The sequence below is a fragment of the Entelurus aequoreus genome, linkage group LG17, assembly GCF_033978785.1.
Source record: "Entelurus aequoreus isolate RoL-2023_Sb linkage group LG17, RoL_Eaeq_v1.1, whole genome shotgun sequence".
NCBI classification, from domain to species: domain Eukaryota; kingdom Metazoa; phylum Chordata; class Actinopteri; order Syngnathiformes; family Syngnathidae; genus Entelurus; species Entelurus aequoreus.
In genome coordinates this window covers 866646-882135 of record NC_084747.1, presented here as the reverse complement: position 1 = coordinate 882135, position 15490 = coordinate 866646, and the positions used below count along the sequence as shown (strand labels likewise).

At 32.9% G+C, this 15490-nt stretch overlaps 1 protein-coding gene across 1 annotated transcript in view; it reads left to right on the top strand.

The window, feature by feature from the left end:
* The window catches only part of cds1 (CDP-diacylglycerol synthase (phosphatidate cytidylyltransferase) 1), a 50777-nt gene continuing 35287 nt past the window's right edge, over positions 1-15490 (top strand). The window contains 3 exon segments of the mRNA XM_062024369.1: positions 1-287; positions 5729-5886; positions 8372-8468. Of these exon segments, the coding sequence (XP_061880353.1) occupies positions 222-287; positions 5729-5886; positions 8372-8468 (321 nt within the window). The 5' untranslated portion in view covers positions 1-221.

Here is a 15490-nt window from a genome sequence, read left to right as displayed (position 1 = left end):
CATCTTGACGGAAGCCTGCCTCCAGACTGCGGCGATAAACAAAAGCACGCAGCGTGACGTCACAGGAGCTCCGCGGTGACACTCTCACATTCACCGGATCACCTCGCTCTCATTTGCCGAGGATCGCAGTCGGAAGCGGGACGTGAGTGGAAAAGATAGCCGTTTAAAGGAAGGTGACTTGGCTGCTGGATCACTTGAAGGTCCGTGCCAGCGCCGCGAACATGACGGAGGTCCGGCGGCGAGGCGGAGGAGAAGAGCGGGACAGCGCCGACAACATCAGCGACAAGGTAAATGTCAGTAGATTATCATGTCTAACAAGCTCAACCTCATCACCGATCAGCTAGTTAATCATGTCTAACAAGGTAAATGTGTTAGTTGGCCTGCTTGTCACAAGCTAATTAGCTAGTTAGCATGCAGCTAGGCTAATGGAAGCTAGTTAGTTAGCATGTAGCTAGGCTAATAAAAGCTAGTTAGTTAGCATGCAGCTAAGCTAATAGAAGCTAGTTAGTTAGCATGCAGCTAAGCTAATAGAAGCTAGTTAGTTAGCATGCAGCTAGGCTAATGGAAGCTAGTTCGTTAGCATGCAGCTAGGCTAATGGAAGCTAGTTAGTTAGCATTCAGCTAAGCTAATAGAAGCTAGTTAGTTAGCATGCAGCTAATCTAATGGAAGCTAGTTAGTTAGCATGCAGCTAGGCTAACAAAAGCTAGTTAGTTAGCATGAAGCTAGGCTAATAGAAGCTAGTTAGTTAGCATGCAGCTAGGCTAATGGACGCTAGTCAGTTAGCATGCAGCTAGACTAATGTAAGCTAGTTAGTTAGCATGCAGCTAGACTAATGTAAGCTAGTTAGTTAGCTGGCTAATCGTTCATTGGAAAAGAAACATGACAAGATAGCCTTTTTGTTGTTCATATCAACGTGACGCTGCTTTTTGGCGACTAACTTCATATTCCATATTAATCCGTAACACTTTGATGTTGACTGACTCCTCAACATGATGATTAGTAGCTTTTAAAGGCTTCAAACTACGGCATCCAAAAGGAAAGCGGAAACAAAATGCAAGTGAGAAGTGCTGACAATCCAAAATCTTGCAGGATCACAAAATATTGCATGAGAAAAATGATGCAAATGTCAAACACACACAAAGTAATTGCTGAGGGGACAATATTATTTACATTATTTACATCAACATTATGAACATTAACATTATTTACATGAACGACATGATTATTTACACTAACATTATTGACATTGACATTACTATTGACTTTTTAACATTAACATTAATTACACTAACACGATTTACATTAACATTAATAACACAATCCTTAAATACATCCCACGTCCCTGGATTGTAAATAATCAAATGTAAATAATCAAATGCATATACTTGTTCTTATGCTTTCTGAGCTTACTATGTTCACTGCTCGCTCTACATATTTTAATTTTCCTGAGGGAACTCTCCTGAAGGAATCAATAAAGTACTATCTATCTATCTATCTATCTATCTATCTATCTATCTATCTATCTATCTATCTATCTATCTATCTATCTATCTATCTATCTATCTATCTATCTATCTATCTATCTATCTATCTATCTATCTATCTATCTATCTATCTATCTATCTATCTATCTATATCCTACCAAGTCAGACCTACACTGTTACAATGTCCATTTCTCAGATGATAAACTTGTATGATGACTGAAATATGCTGATAGCAACCTAACCTAACCTAACCTACCCCAGGATTGTAAATAATTCAATGTATATACTCTGATGATGAACTTGTATGATGACTGTATTATGATGATAGTATATATTTGTACCATGAATTGATTAACGTGGACCCCGACTTAAACAAGTTGAAAAACTTATTGGGATGTTACTATTTAGTGGTCAATTGTACGGAATATGTACTGTACTGTGCAATCTACTAATAAAAGTTTCAATCAATCAATCAAAACATTAATAACACAATCCTTAAATACATCAACATTATTTACACCTAACATTAATTACATGAACAATAATCCCATTAATATTAAATGCACTAATATAAATAAAAACATTAATTAGACTAACATTAATTACACTAATATTAATTATACTAACATTAATTACACTAATATTAATTATACTAACATGAATTACACTAGCATTAATAACACAAACATTAATTACATTAACATTAATAACACACATTTTAATTACGCTAACATTAGTAAGACAAACATTAATCACACCAACAATAGTAATTAATAAGTGGTGGTATGACAGTACTTCTCATGTAGTGAAGCTTGATGATAGTGAAAATAGTAATTAATAAGTAGTGGTATGACAGTACTTCTCATGTAGTGAAGCTTGATGATAGTGAAAATAGTAATTAATAAGTAGTGGTATGACAGTACTTCTCATGTAGTGAAGCTTGATGATAGTGAAAATAGGAATTAATAAGTAGTAGTATGACAGTACTTCTCATGTAAGTAGTAGCCAGGCTAACTTCTTGGTAGCCAGGCTAACGTCTTGGTTTTGATTGATTGAAACTTTTATCAGTAGATTGCACAGTACAGTACATATTCCGTACAATTGACCACTAAATGGTAACACTACAATAAGTTTTTCAACTTGTTTAAGTCGGGGTCCACGTAAATTAATTTATTAGCCAGGCTAACTTCTTAGTAGCGTGGCTAACTTCTTAGTAGCGTGGCTAACTTCCTAGTAGCATGGCTAACTTCCCAGTAGTTTGGCTAACTTACCAGTAGCTAGCCTAGGTACTGTAACTTCTTGGTAGCCAGGCTAACTTCTTGGCAGCCAGGCTAACTTCCTAGTAGCTTGGCTAACTTCTTAGCAGCCAGGCTAACTTCCTGGCAGCCAGGCTAACTTCCTGGCAGCCAGGCTAACTTCCTGGTAGCTTGGCTAACTTCCTAGTAGCTTGGCTAACTTCTTAGGTGCCAGGCTAACTTCCTGGTAGCTTGGCCTACTTCCTGGCAGACAGGCTAACTTCCTGGTAGCTTGGCTAACTTCTTGGCAGCCAGGCTAACTTCCTGGCAGCCAGGCTAACTTCCTGGTAGCTTGACTAACTTCCTAGCAGCCAGGCTAACTTCCTGGTAGCTTGGCTAACTTCCTGGCAGACAGGCTCACTTCCTGGTAGCTTGGCTAACTTCTTGGCAGCCAGGCTAACTTCCTGGTAGCTTGGCTAACTTCCTGGCAGACAGGCTAACTTCCTGGTAGCTTGGCTAACTTCTTGGCAGCCAGGCTAATTTCCTGGTAGCTTGGCTAACTTCTTGGCAGACAGGCTAACTTCCTGGTAGCTTGGCTAACTTCTTGGCAGCCAGGCTAACTTCTTGGTAGCTTCCTGTTTGTTTTGTGTACTTGCAGCATTTCTTTCATTTCTCCTCTTTGAGGGGCTTGTGTTGTGAAATAATGTGAGTGCCGAATTGCAACATGTTGTGCACAGTATGGCAGGCCCTGCAGGATAAAAGTATTTAAGTTGTGAAGTGATTAGTTCTAGTTGATTCATTGACTCTTCATTGGGTCCTGAGGGAACATCACATGTTGCTGATTCAGCACAAACGCTCATCAGATGACTTGGAGAGTGACAAGTCTCAGACCTCTGCCAAGGCACTTAGATTGTGTCTTACTTCCTGGTCTGACTGCTTCAAAGGTCGCTTAGTCGTACTCGCCACGCCTTCCCTGCACACATACGTGCGGGAGGGGTCAAAGGGCAAGTAGTTATTTATTATCCAATTATGATCTATTACTACTGATTGGCCTTATTGTCGCAGCAAAGGCTGGTAGACTTATTATTATTATTATTATTATTATTAGACGTGTCAGTGTTATTATTATTACTATTAGACGTGTCAGTGTTATTATTATTATTATTATTAGACGTGTCAGTGTTATTATTATTATTATTATTATTATTAAACGTGTCAGTGTTATTATTATTATTATTAGACGTGTCAGTGTTATTATTATTATTATTATTATTATTATTATTACTACTAGACGTGTTAGTGTTATTATTATTATTATTAGACGTGTAAGTGTTATTATTATTATTATTAGACGTGTCAGTGTTATTATTATTATTACTATTAGACATGTCAGTGTTATTATTATTATTATTACTATTAGACGTGTCAGTGTTATTATTATTATTATTAGACGTGTCAGTGTTATTATTATTATTATTATTACTATTAGACGTGTCACTGTTATTATTATTATTATTAGACGTGTCAGTGTTATTATTATTATTATTATTATTAGACGTGTCAGTGTTATTATTATTATTATTGTTATTATTATTATTATTATTATTATTATTATTATCAGTGTTGGGACTAACACGTTACAAAGTAACGCATTACTGTGACACCGTTATTTTCGGCGGTAACTAGTAGTCTAACGCGTAATTTTTTATATTCAGTAACTCAGTTAGCGTTACTACATGATGCGTTACTGTGTTGTTTTATGTTATTTTTGATGTAGTATGGGCTAGAAAGTGAGAAGATGTGAGTGTGTTTTATTGGACAGCTGCAGTGTCGTCCTTCTGAATCTTTGTGTCACAAGGGGAAGAAGAGGCGTGTGTGTGTGTGTGTGTGTGTGTGTGTGTGTGTGTGTGTGTGTGTGTGTGTGTGTGTGTGTGTGTGTGTGTGTGTGTCTGTGTCTGTGTCTGTGTCTGTGTCTGTGTCTGTGTCTGTGTGTGTGTGTGTTTACTAACAAGACATCATCGCGGAGCCGAAGTCGAGTTTCTTAACATGGAGATATTCTCACTACTTTTCTTTTGTGGAGCACAAAGAAAAGAAGATTTAAGTTCAATGTAAGTTGTGTGTTGGATCAAAGATCCTATCTACTGCTTAAAACAGCAGTTCAAATCTGCTGAAAGAGCTAGAAAAGCAACATGTTTTAGGGGCATGTAGAGTTGAGTGTCATCAGCATAACAGTGAAAGCTAACACCGTACTTGCGTATGATGTCACCTAGCGGCAGCATGTAAATACTAAAGAGTGCAGGGCCAAGAACCGAACCCTGGGGAACTCCACACGTTACCTTGACATAGTCCGAGGTCACATTGTTATGGGAGACACACTGCATCCTGTCAGTAAGATAAGAGTTAAACCAAGACATGGCTAAGTCTGACATACCAATACGTGTTTTGATACTTTTTAATAAAATATTGTGTTTGACGGTATGGAAAGCAGCGCTAAGATCAAGAAGCAGCAACATGGATGACATCCATCATTAGCAATTGATCATTAGTCATTTTTGCGAGGGCTGTCTCCGTAGAGTGATTTGCCCTGAAACCGGACTGAAAAGGTTCACAGAGATTGTTAGACGCTAAGTGTTCATTTAGCTGCTGTGCAACAATTTTTTCGAGGATTTTGGAAATAAAGGGAAGGTGGGACACCGGTCAGTAGTTTACTATGAGGTCAGGATGGAGGTTAGGTCTTTTGAGCAGAGGATGAATAACCGCTTTTTTGAATGCTAGGGGAACAGTGCCAGAGGAAAGTGATAAGTTTATAATATTTAGCACTGATGGACCTAATATTACAAACAGTTCCTTGATAAATTTCCCAGGATGTGGGTCAGGTAAACATGTTGTTTGTTTTATCCCACTTATACGCCACAGGAGTTCCTCTAATGTTATTTCATCAAAAAGAGAGAGACTATTTTGGAGGGCAATATCCGACGTATACTTGAACATTTACTTTTCCCTGGCAGGAGACGGACAGTGACGACAAGTTGGGCCTGCAAGGCGACACTGAGGGTGAATGCGACGTGGACACCAAGGCGGACACTCCTGATGTCCCGGCGTCCACGGCGGACACGGACAACACTCCACAGTGTCTCAACAAGGCCCTGGAAGGCCTGCCGCCAAGGTACGTCATAACTTACTTCCTGTTTGAGGGATGTTTTTAATTCCCTTTTGAAATCCGTTTTTTTAACTTTTATACTTATTTTATCGCTGCGGAGTGTGTGCTTTGTGTGTCAAATAAGATGGTAATAAATGCAAAACATTTATTGGTACAATACAACCATTTTGTCCAGTATTTTAGAACTAGCTGTTCCACATTGTTTAGTCCAGGATGTGTTTCAGGGATTAATGAGGGATACACAAGTCATTCTTTTCCCAAACTAATCTTAAAGGCCTACTGAAACCCCCTTCTAGCGACCACGCAGTCTGATAGTTTATATATCGATGATGAAAGCTTAACATTGCAACACATGCCAATACGGCCGGGTTAACTTATAAAGTGACATTTTAAATTTCCCGGGAAATATCCGTCTGAAAACGTCTCGGTATGATGACGTTTGCGCGTGACGTCACGGATTGTAGCAGACATTTTGGAAGAGCACGGTGGCCAGCTTAAGTAGTCTGTTTTCATCGCAAAATTCCACAGTATTCTGGACATCTGTGTTGGTGAATCTTTTGCAATTTGTTTAATGAACAATGGAGACAGCAAAGAAGAAAGCTGTAGGTGGGATCGGTGTATTAGCGGCTGGCTAGAGCAACACAACCAGGAGGACTTTGAGTTGGATAGCAGACGCGCTATGCAAAGCTAGCCGCCCGACCGCACCGATGATCATGGTGAAGTCCTCCGTCGCGTCGTCGATCGCTGGAACGCAGGTGAGCACGGGTGGTGATGAGCAGATGAGGGCTGGCGTAGGTGGAGAGCTAATGTTTTTAGCATAGCTCTGTCGAGGTCCCGTAGCTAAGTTAGCTTCAATGGTGTCGTTCGCAACAGCATTGCTAGGCTTCGCCAGGCGGGACAGCATTAACCGTGTGGTTACAGGTCCAGGGTTTGGTTCTGTGTCTCCTGATGGTAGAAGTAATAGTAGTATTGTTGATCTGCTGTCTATCCTTCCAGTCAGGGGCTTATTTCTTCTGTTTCTATCCGCAGTTAATTTTCCATTTTCAATCAATCAATCAATGTTTATTTATATAGCCCTAAATCACAAGTGTCTCAAAGGGCTGTACAAGCCACAACGACATCCTCGGTACAGAGCCCACATACGGGCAAGGAAAAACTCACCCCAGTGGGACGTCGGTGAATGACTATGAGAAACCTTGGAGAGGACCGCATATGTGGGTAACCCCCCCCCCCCCCCCTCTAGGGGAGACCGAAAGCAACGGATGTCGAGTGGGTCTGACATAACATTGTGAAAGTTAAGAGGATATAGTATCCGAGGTGGTTTAAAATACAAATCCGTGATCCACAATAGAAAAAAGAGAAAGTGTGGAATTTAATGAGCCCTTGTACCTAAGTTACGGTCAGAGCGAAAAAAGATACATCCTGGCGTCCTGCACTGCCCTCTAATCCTTCACTGTCACTTTCCTCATCCACAAATCTTTCATCCTCGCTCAAATTAATGGGGTAATCGTCGCTTTCTCGGTCCGAATCGCTCTCGCTGCTGGTGAGAATGATTGTAAACAATGTGCAGATGTGAGGCGCTCCACAACCTGTGACGTCACGCTACTTCCGCTACAGGTAAGGCTTTTTTATCAGCGAGCAAAAGTTGCGAACTTTATCGTCGATGTTCTCTACTAAATCCTTTCAGCAAAAATATGTCAATATCACGAAATGATCAAGTATGACACATAGAATGGATCTGCTATCCCCGTTTAAATAAGAACATTTCATTTCAGTAGGCCTTTAATTCTCCTCACAATGACAACATTTCCCTCACATTTATGTCATTCACTTCTCATGTTTCAGCTTCACAAGTGCATGCTCATTAACCGTTGTTTTCCTTATATTATATTATATTATATTTTCATAATCGGGAGAAGCCTTAACTGAAATGGAAATTAAAATTGGATTGGTTGTCCTGCCCTAATCCAACTTTGACAATGAGCGCACATTATCGCTAATAAGCAGGTGAGTACTTAGCTCCGCCCCCTCTGAAGGTGCTCTTGCAGAGAGGGATACAAAGAATTGCTATTGCGACATCCAGTGGACAGATTTACAACAGCAGTTTTCTTTCAGCTCAATGTTAAACTTGGCAACCTCACCTGGCGGGCGGATCAAACCTGCACAAATCTCATCCGGCGGGATATTTAGGTGTGTAAGAGTTTACCAGCTAACAGGAAGTGTTAAATCCATTAGTAAAAGAGCTTCAAATGCTACTGGCTGCAGACAGGAAGTAGATTGTTGGACAGTGTAAGGCCAGCCAGGACGCCGTCACCTTTTTCTTTTTCATGATGCAACGTTTGTTTTTTGCCGCCGCTTTTCTTCTGCTTCCTGTCCTGTAGTGTATTGTTGTGAAGCGCGCCAGTGTGGAGGCCATGTGACCACACGTGTCCCAGGGATGGCAACTTGTCATGTTATTCAAATGATTGAATGAATCCTCTTCTCTCCACAGATGGAAGAACTACTGGATACGAGGAATTCTGTCCATAGCCATGATTTCTTTCTTCTTCCTGATCATCTACCTGGGACCAATCACTCTCATTTTAATGGTAACAATCCATTAACACCTCTGTTTAAACAAATAACTAATTAGCGCTGACTAAAATAACATTAGCATTTACAGGGCTGTGGCTGTAGGAATCCTCTTTTTTATTACCTCCACTCCAGCTCCATTTAAAGTATGATGAGTCTCTGCATGCGCTTTAAAACCTCACTCTTTTCCAGTTAACAAATCGCCCTCATTAGCTGCAATTAGCACATTTGCGTTAAAATGAAGGGAGGAAGTGGTATTATTAGCAGTTTTCTTTCTGCGAGAAGGTCAAAAGTGAGATCAATGACAGAAACAATGATCCAGAAGACATTAATGGGGAAGTGCACTTTGTTTTTAATTTGACCTATTATTCACAATCCTGAAATAAGACAAGAACACATAGGTTTTTCTTTTTTTATGCATTCTTACTCGTGAATAAACATTAGCAAAAGTCAGCTCCTGGAAGTTGCTCTCTTTTGTGTATAAAGCGCTCTAAAAACCTCCAAAAACCTCCATCAATGTTTTATATACACACTGTAAGTATATATGTCATGTAGTAACATTTATAATAACATGTAATATATACATGATGTAAGTATATATGTCATGTAGTAACATTTATAATAACATGTCATATATACATGATGTAAGTATATATGTCATGTAGTAACATTTATAATAACATGTAATATATACATGATGTAAGTATATATGTCATGTAGTAACATTCATAATAACATGTAATATATACATGATGTAAGTATATATGTCATGTAGTAACATTTATAATATGTAATATATACATGATGTAAGTATATATGTCATGTAGTAACATTCATAATAACATGTAATATATACATGATGTAAGTATATATGTCATGTAGTAACATTCATAATAACATGTAATATATACATGATGTAAGTATATATGTCATGTAGTAACATTTATAATAACATGTAATATATACATGATGTAAGTATATATGTCATGTAGTAACATTCATAATAACATGTCATATATACATGATGTAAGCATATATGTCATGTAGTAACATTCATAATAACATGTATTATATACATGATGTAAGTATATATGTCATGTAGTAACATTCATAATAACATGTAATATATACACACTAAGTATATATGTCATGTAGTAACATTTATAATAACATTTAATATATACATGATGTAAGTATATATGTCATGTAGTAACATTTATAATAACATGTAATATATACATGATGTAAGTATATATGTCATGTAGTAACATTCATAATAACATGTATTATATACATGATGTAAGTATATATGTCATGTAGTAACATTCATAATAACATGTAATATATACATGATGTAAGTATATATGTCATGTAGTAACATTCATAATAACATGTAATATATACATGATGTAAGTATATGTCATGTAGTAACATTCATAATAACATGTAATATATACGTGATGTAAGTATATATGTCATGTAGTAACATTCATAATAACATGTAATATATACGTGATGTAAGTATATATGTCATGTAGTAACATTCATAATAACATGTAATATATACATGATGTAAGTATATATGTCATGTAGTAACATTCATAATAACATGTAATATATACATGATGTAAGTATATATGTCATGTAGTAACATTCATAATAACATGTATTATATACATGATGTAAGTATATATGTCATGTAGTAACATTCATAATAACATGTCATATATACATGATGTAAGTATATATGTCATGTAGTAACATTCATAATAACATGTCATATATACATGATGTAAGTATATATGTCATGTAGTAACATTAATAATAACATGTCATATATACATGATGTAAGTATATATGTCATGAAGTAACATTAATAATAACATGTCATATATACATGATGTAAGTATATATGTCATGTAAACATTTATAATAACATGTAATATATACATGATGTAAGTATATATGTCATGTAGTAACATTCATAATAACATGTAATATATACATGATGTAAGTATATATGTCATGTAGTAACATTTATAATATGTAATATATACATGATGTAAGTATATATGTCATGTAGTAACATTCATAATAACATGTAATATATACATGATGTAAGTATATATGTCATGTAGTAACATTCATAATAACATGTCATATATACATGATGTAAGCATATATGTCATGTAGTAACATTCATAATAACATGTATTATATACATGATGTAAGTATATATGTCATGTAGTAACATTCATAATAACATGTAATATATACACACTAAGTATATATGTCATGTAGTAACATTTATAATAACATTTAATATATACATGATGTAAGTATATATGTCATGTAGTAACATTTATAATAACATGTAATATATACATGATGTAAGTATATATGTCATGTAGTAACATTTATAATAACATGTAATATATACATGATGTAAGTATATATGTCATGTAGTAACATTTATAATAACATGTAATATATACATGATGTAAGTATATATGTCATGTAGTAACATTCATAATAACATGTAATATATACATGATGTAAGTATATATGTCATGTAGTAACATTTATAATAACATGTAATATATACATGATGTAAGTATATATGTCATGTAGTAACATTCATAATAACATGTATTATATACATGATGTAAGTATATATGTCATGTAGTAACATTCATAATAACATGTAATATATACATGATGTAAGTATATATGTCATGTAGTAACATTCATAATAACATGTAATATATACATGATGTAAGTATATGTCATGTAGTAACATTCATAATAACATGTAATATATACGTGATGTAAGTATATATGTCATGTAGTAACATTCATAATAACATGTAATATATACGTGATGTAAGTATATATGTCATGTAGTAACATTCATAATAACATGTAATATATACATGATGTAAGTATATATGTCATGTAGTAACATTCATAATAACATGTAATATATACATGATGTAAGTATATATGTCATGTAGTAACATTCATAATAACATGTATTATATACATGATGTAAGTATATATGTCATGTAGTAACATTCATAATAACATGTCATATATACATGATGTAAGTATATATGTCATGTAGTAACATTCATAATAACATGTCATATATACATGATGTAAGTATATATGTCATGTAGTAACATTAATAATAACATGTCATATATACATGATGTAAGTATATATGTCATGTAGTAACATTAATAATAACATGTCATATATACATGATGTAAGTATATATGTCATGTAGTAACATTAATAATAACATGTCATATATACATGATGTAAGTATATATGTCATGTAGTAACATTCATAATAACATGTAATATATACATGATGTAAGTATATATGTCATGTAGTAACATTCATAATAACATGTCATATATACATGATGTAAGTATATATGTCATGTAGTAACATTCATAATAACATGTAATATATACATGATGTAAGTATATATGTCATGTAGTAACATTCATAATAACATGTAATATATACATGATGTAAGTATATATGTCATGTAGTAACATTTATAATAACATGTAATATATACATGATGTAAGTATATATGTCATGTAGTAACATTCATAATAACATGTCATATATACATGATGTAAGTATATATGTCATGTAGTAACATTCATAATAACATGTAATATATACATGATGTAAGTATATATGTCATGTAGTAACATTCATAATAACATGTAATATATACATGATGTAAGTATATATGTCATGTAGTAACATTCATAATAACATGTAATATATACATGATGTAAGTATATATGTCATGTAGTAACATTCATAATAACATGTAATATATACTTGATGTAAGTATATATGTCATGTAGTAACATTTATAATAACATGTAATATATACATGATGTAAGTATATATGTCATGTAGTAACATTCATAATAACATGTAATATATACATGATGTAAGTATATATGTCATGTAGTAACATTCATAATAACATGTATTATATACATGATGTAAGTATATATGTCATGTAGTAACATTCATAATAACATGTCATATATACATGATGTAAGTATATATGTCATGTAGTAACATTCATAATAACATGTCATATATACATGATGTAAGTATATATGTCATGTAGTAACATTCATAATAACATGTAATATATACATGATGTAAGTATATATGTCATGTAGTAACATTCATAATAACATGTAATATATACATGATGTAAGTATATATGTCATGTAGTAACATTTATAATAACATGTAATATATACATGATGTAAGTATATATGTCATGTAGTAACATTCATAATAACATGTCATATATACATGATGTAAGTATATATGTCATGTAGTAACATTCATAATAACATGTAATATATACATGATGTAAGTATATATGTCATGTAGTAACATTCATAATAACATGTAATATATACATGATGTAAGTATATATGTCATGTAGTAACATTCATAATAACATGTAATATATACATGATGTAAGTATATATGTCATGTAGTAACATTCATAATAACATGTAATATATACTTGATGTAAGTATATATGTCATGTAGTAACATTTATAATAACATGTAATATATACATGATGTAAGTATATATGTCATGTAGTAACATTCATAATAACATGTAATATATACATGATGTAAGTATATATGTCATGTAGTAACATTCATAATAACATGTAATATATACATGATGTAAGTATATATGTCATGTAGTAACATTCATAATAACATGTAATATATACATGATGTAAGTATATATGTCATGTAGTAACATTCATAATAACATGTAATATATACATGATGTAAGTATATATGTCATGTAGTAACATTCATAATAACATGTAATATATACATGATGTAAGTATATGTCATGTAGTAACATTCATAATAACATGTAATATATACATGATGTAAGTATACATGTCATGTAGTAAAATTCATAATAACATGTAATATATACATGATGTAAGTATATATGTCATGTAGTAACATTCATAATAACATGTCATATATACATGATGTAAGTATATATGTCATGTAGTAACATTCATAATAACATGTCATATATACATGATGTAAGTATATATGTCATGTAGTAACATTCATAATAACATGTAATATATACATGATGTAAGTATATATGTCATGTAGTAACATTCATAATAACATGTAATATATACATGATGTAAGTATATATGTCATGTAGTAACATTTATAATAACATGTAATATATACATGATGTAAGTATATATGTCATGTAGTAACATTCATAATAACATGTCATATATACATGATGTAAGTATATATGTCATGTAGTAACATTCATAATAACATGTAATATATACATGATGTAAGTATATATGTCATGTAGTAACATTCATAATAACATGTAATATATACATGATGTAAGTATATATGTCATGTAGTAACATTCATAATAACATGTAATATATACATGATGTAAGTATATATGTCATGTAGTAACATTCATAATAACATGTAATATATACTTGATGTAAGTATATATGTCATGTAGTAACATTTATAATAACATGTAATATATACATGATGTAAGTATATATGTCATGTAGTAACATTCATAATAACATGTAATATATACATGATGTAAGTATATATGTCATGTAGTAACATTCATAATAACATGTAATATATACATGATGTAAGTATATATGTCATGTAGTAACATTCATAATAACATGTAATATATACATGATGTAAGTATATATGTCATGTAGTAACATTCATAATAACATGTCATATATACATGATGTAAGTATATATGTCATGTAGTAACATTCATAATAACATGTAATATATACATGATGTAAGTATATATGTCATGTAGTAACATTCATAATAACATGTAATATATACATGATGTAAGTATATATGTCATGTAGTAACATTCATAATAACATGTAATATATACATGATGTAAGTATATATGTCATGTAGTAACATTCATAATAACATGTAATATATACTTGATGTAAGTATATATGTCATGTAGTAACATTTATAATAACATGTAATATATACATGATGTAAGTATATATGTCATGTAGTAACATTCATAATAACATGTAATATATACATGATGTAAGTATATATGTCATGTAGTAACATTCATAATAACATGTAATATATACATGATGTAAGTATATATGTCATGTAGTAACATTCATAATAACATGTAATATATACATGATGTAAGTATATATGTCATGTAGTAACATTCATAATAACATGTAATATATACATGATGTAAGTATATATGTCATGTAGTAACATTCATAATAACATGTCATATATACATGATGTAAGTATATATGTCATGTAGTAACATTCATAATAACATGTAATATATACATGATGTAAGTATATGTCATGTAGTAACATTTATAATAACATGCGATAATTACATATTTTGTTCATTTTGCATGTTAATTTCACAGACACATCACAACGTTCACTTTTCCTTCAGCAACCACAACAAGACTACTAATCATGCAGACTTGATGAGAGACAACAAAGACTACTTTGGGACAAATGATGATCCAGAAACTTCTATTTTTGAGCCTGAGGAGAATGGAGGATGATGTACAAGTTTTAGAAGCTAAACAGATGCAGCTTTAGTCAAACACTAAGCATCTTGTAGCAGTATTGCTAAGTGCTAAACAAGATATACAAACATAACAAAACAATCACTTACTGTACATGATCTGCTCTCACTGGGATAAAGACTGATGGGATGTTTATATCTTCCCGTTTCAAGAAAGGTTAGAAAAAGGTGCAGCAAATGAGTGTAAGAATGGTGAATGATAGACAAATGGCAAAAAAAAGTGCAGTTCCTGTTGAAGCGTCCATTCAGGTGTACTGCTCACTGCCAGCAGGGGGCACACTTTCATGGTTTGCTATGGTATGCTGTGATTGACAATGACGTGTCATTCATCTTTG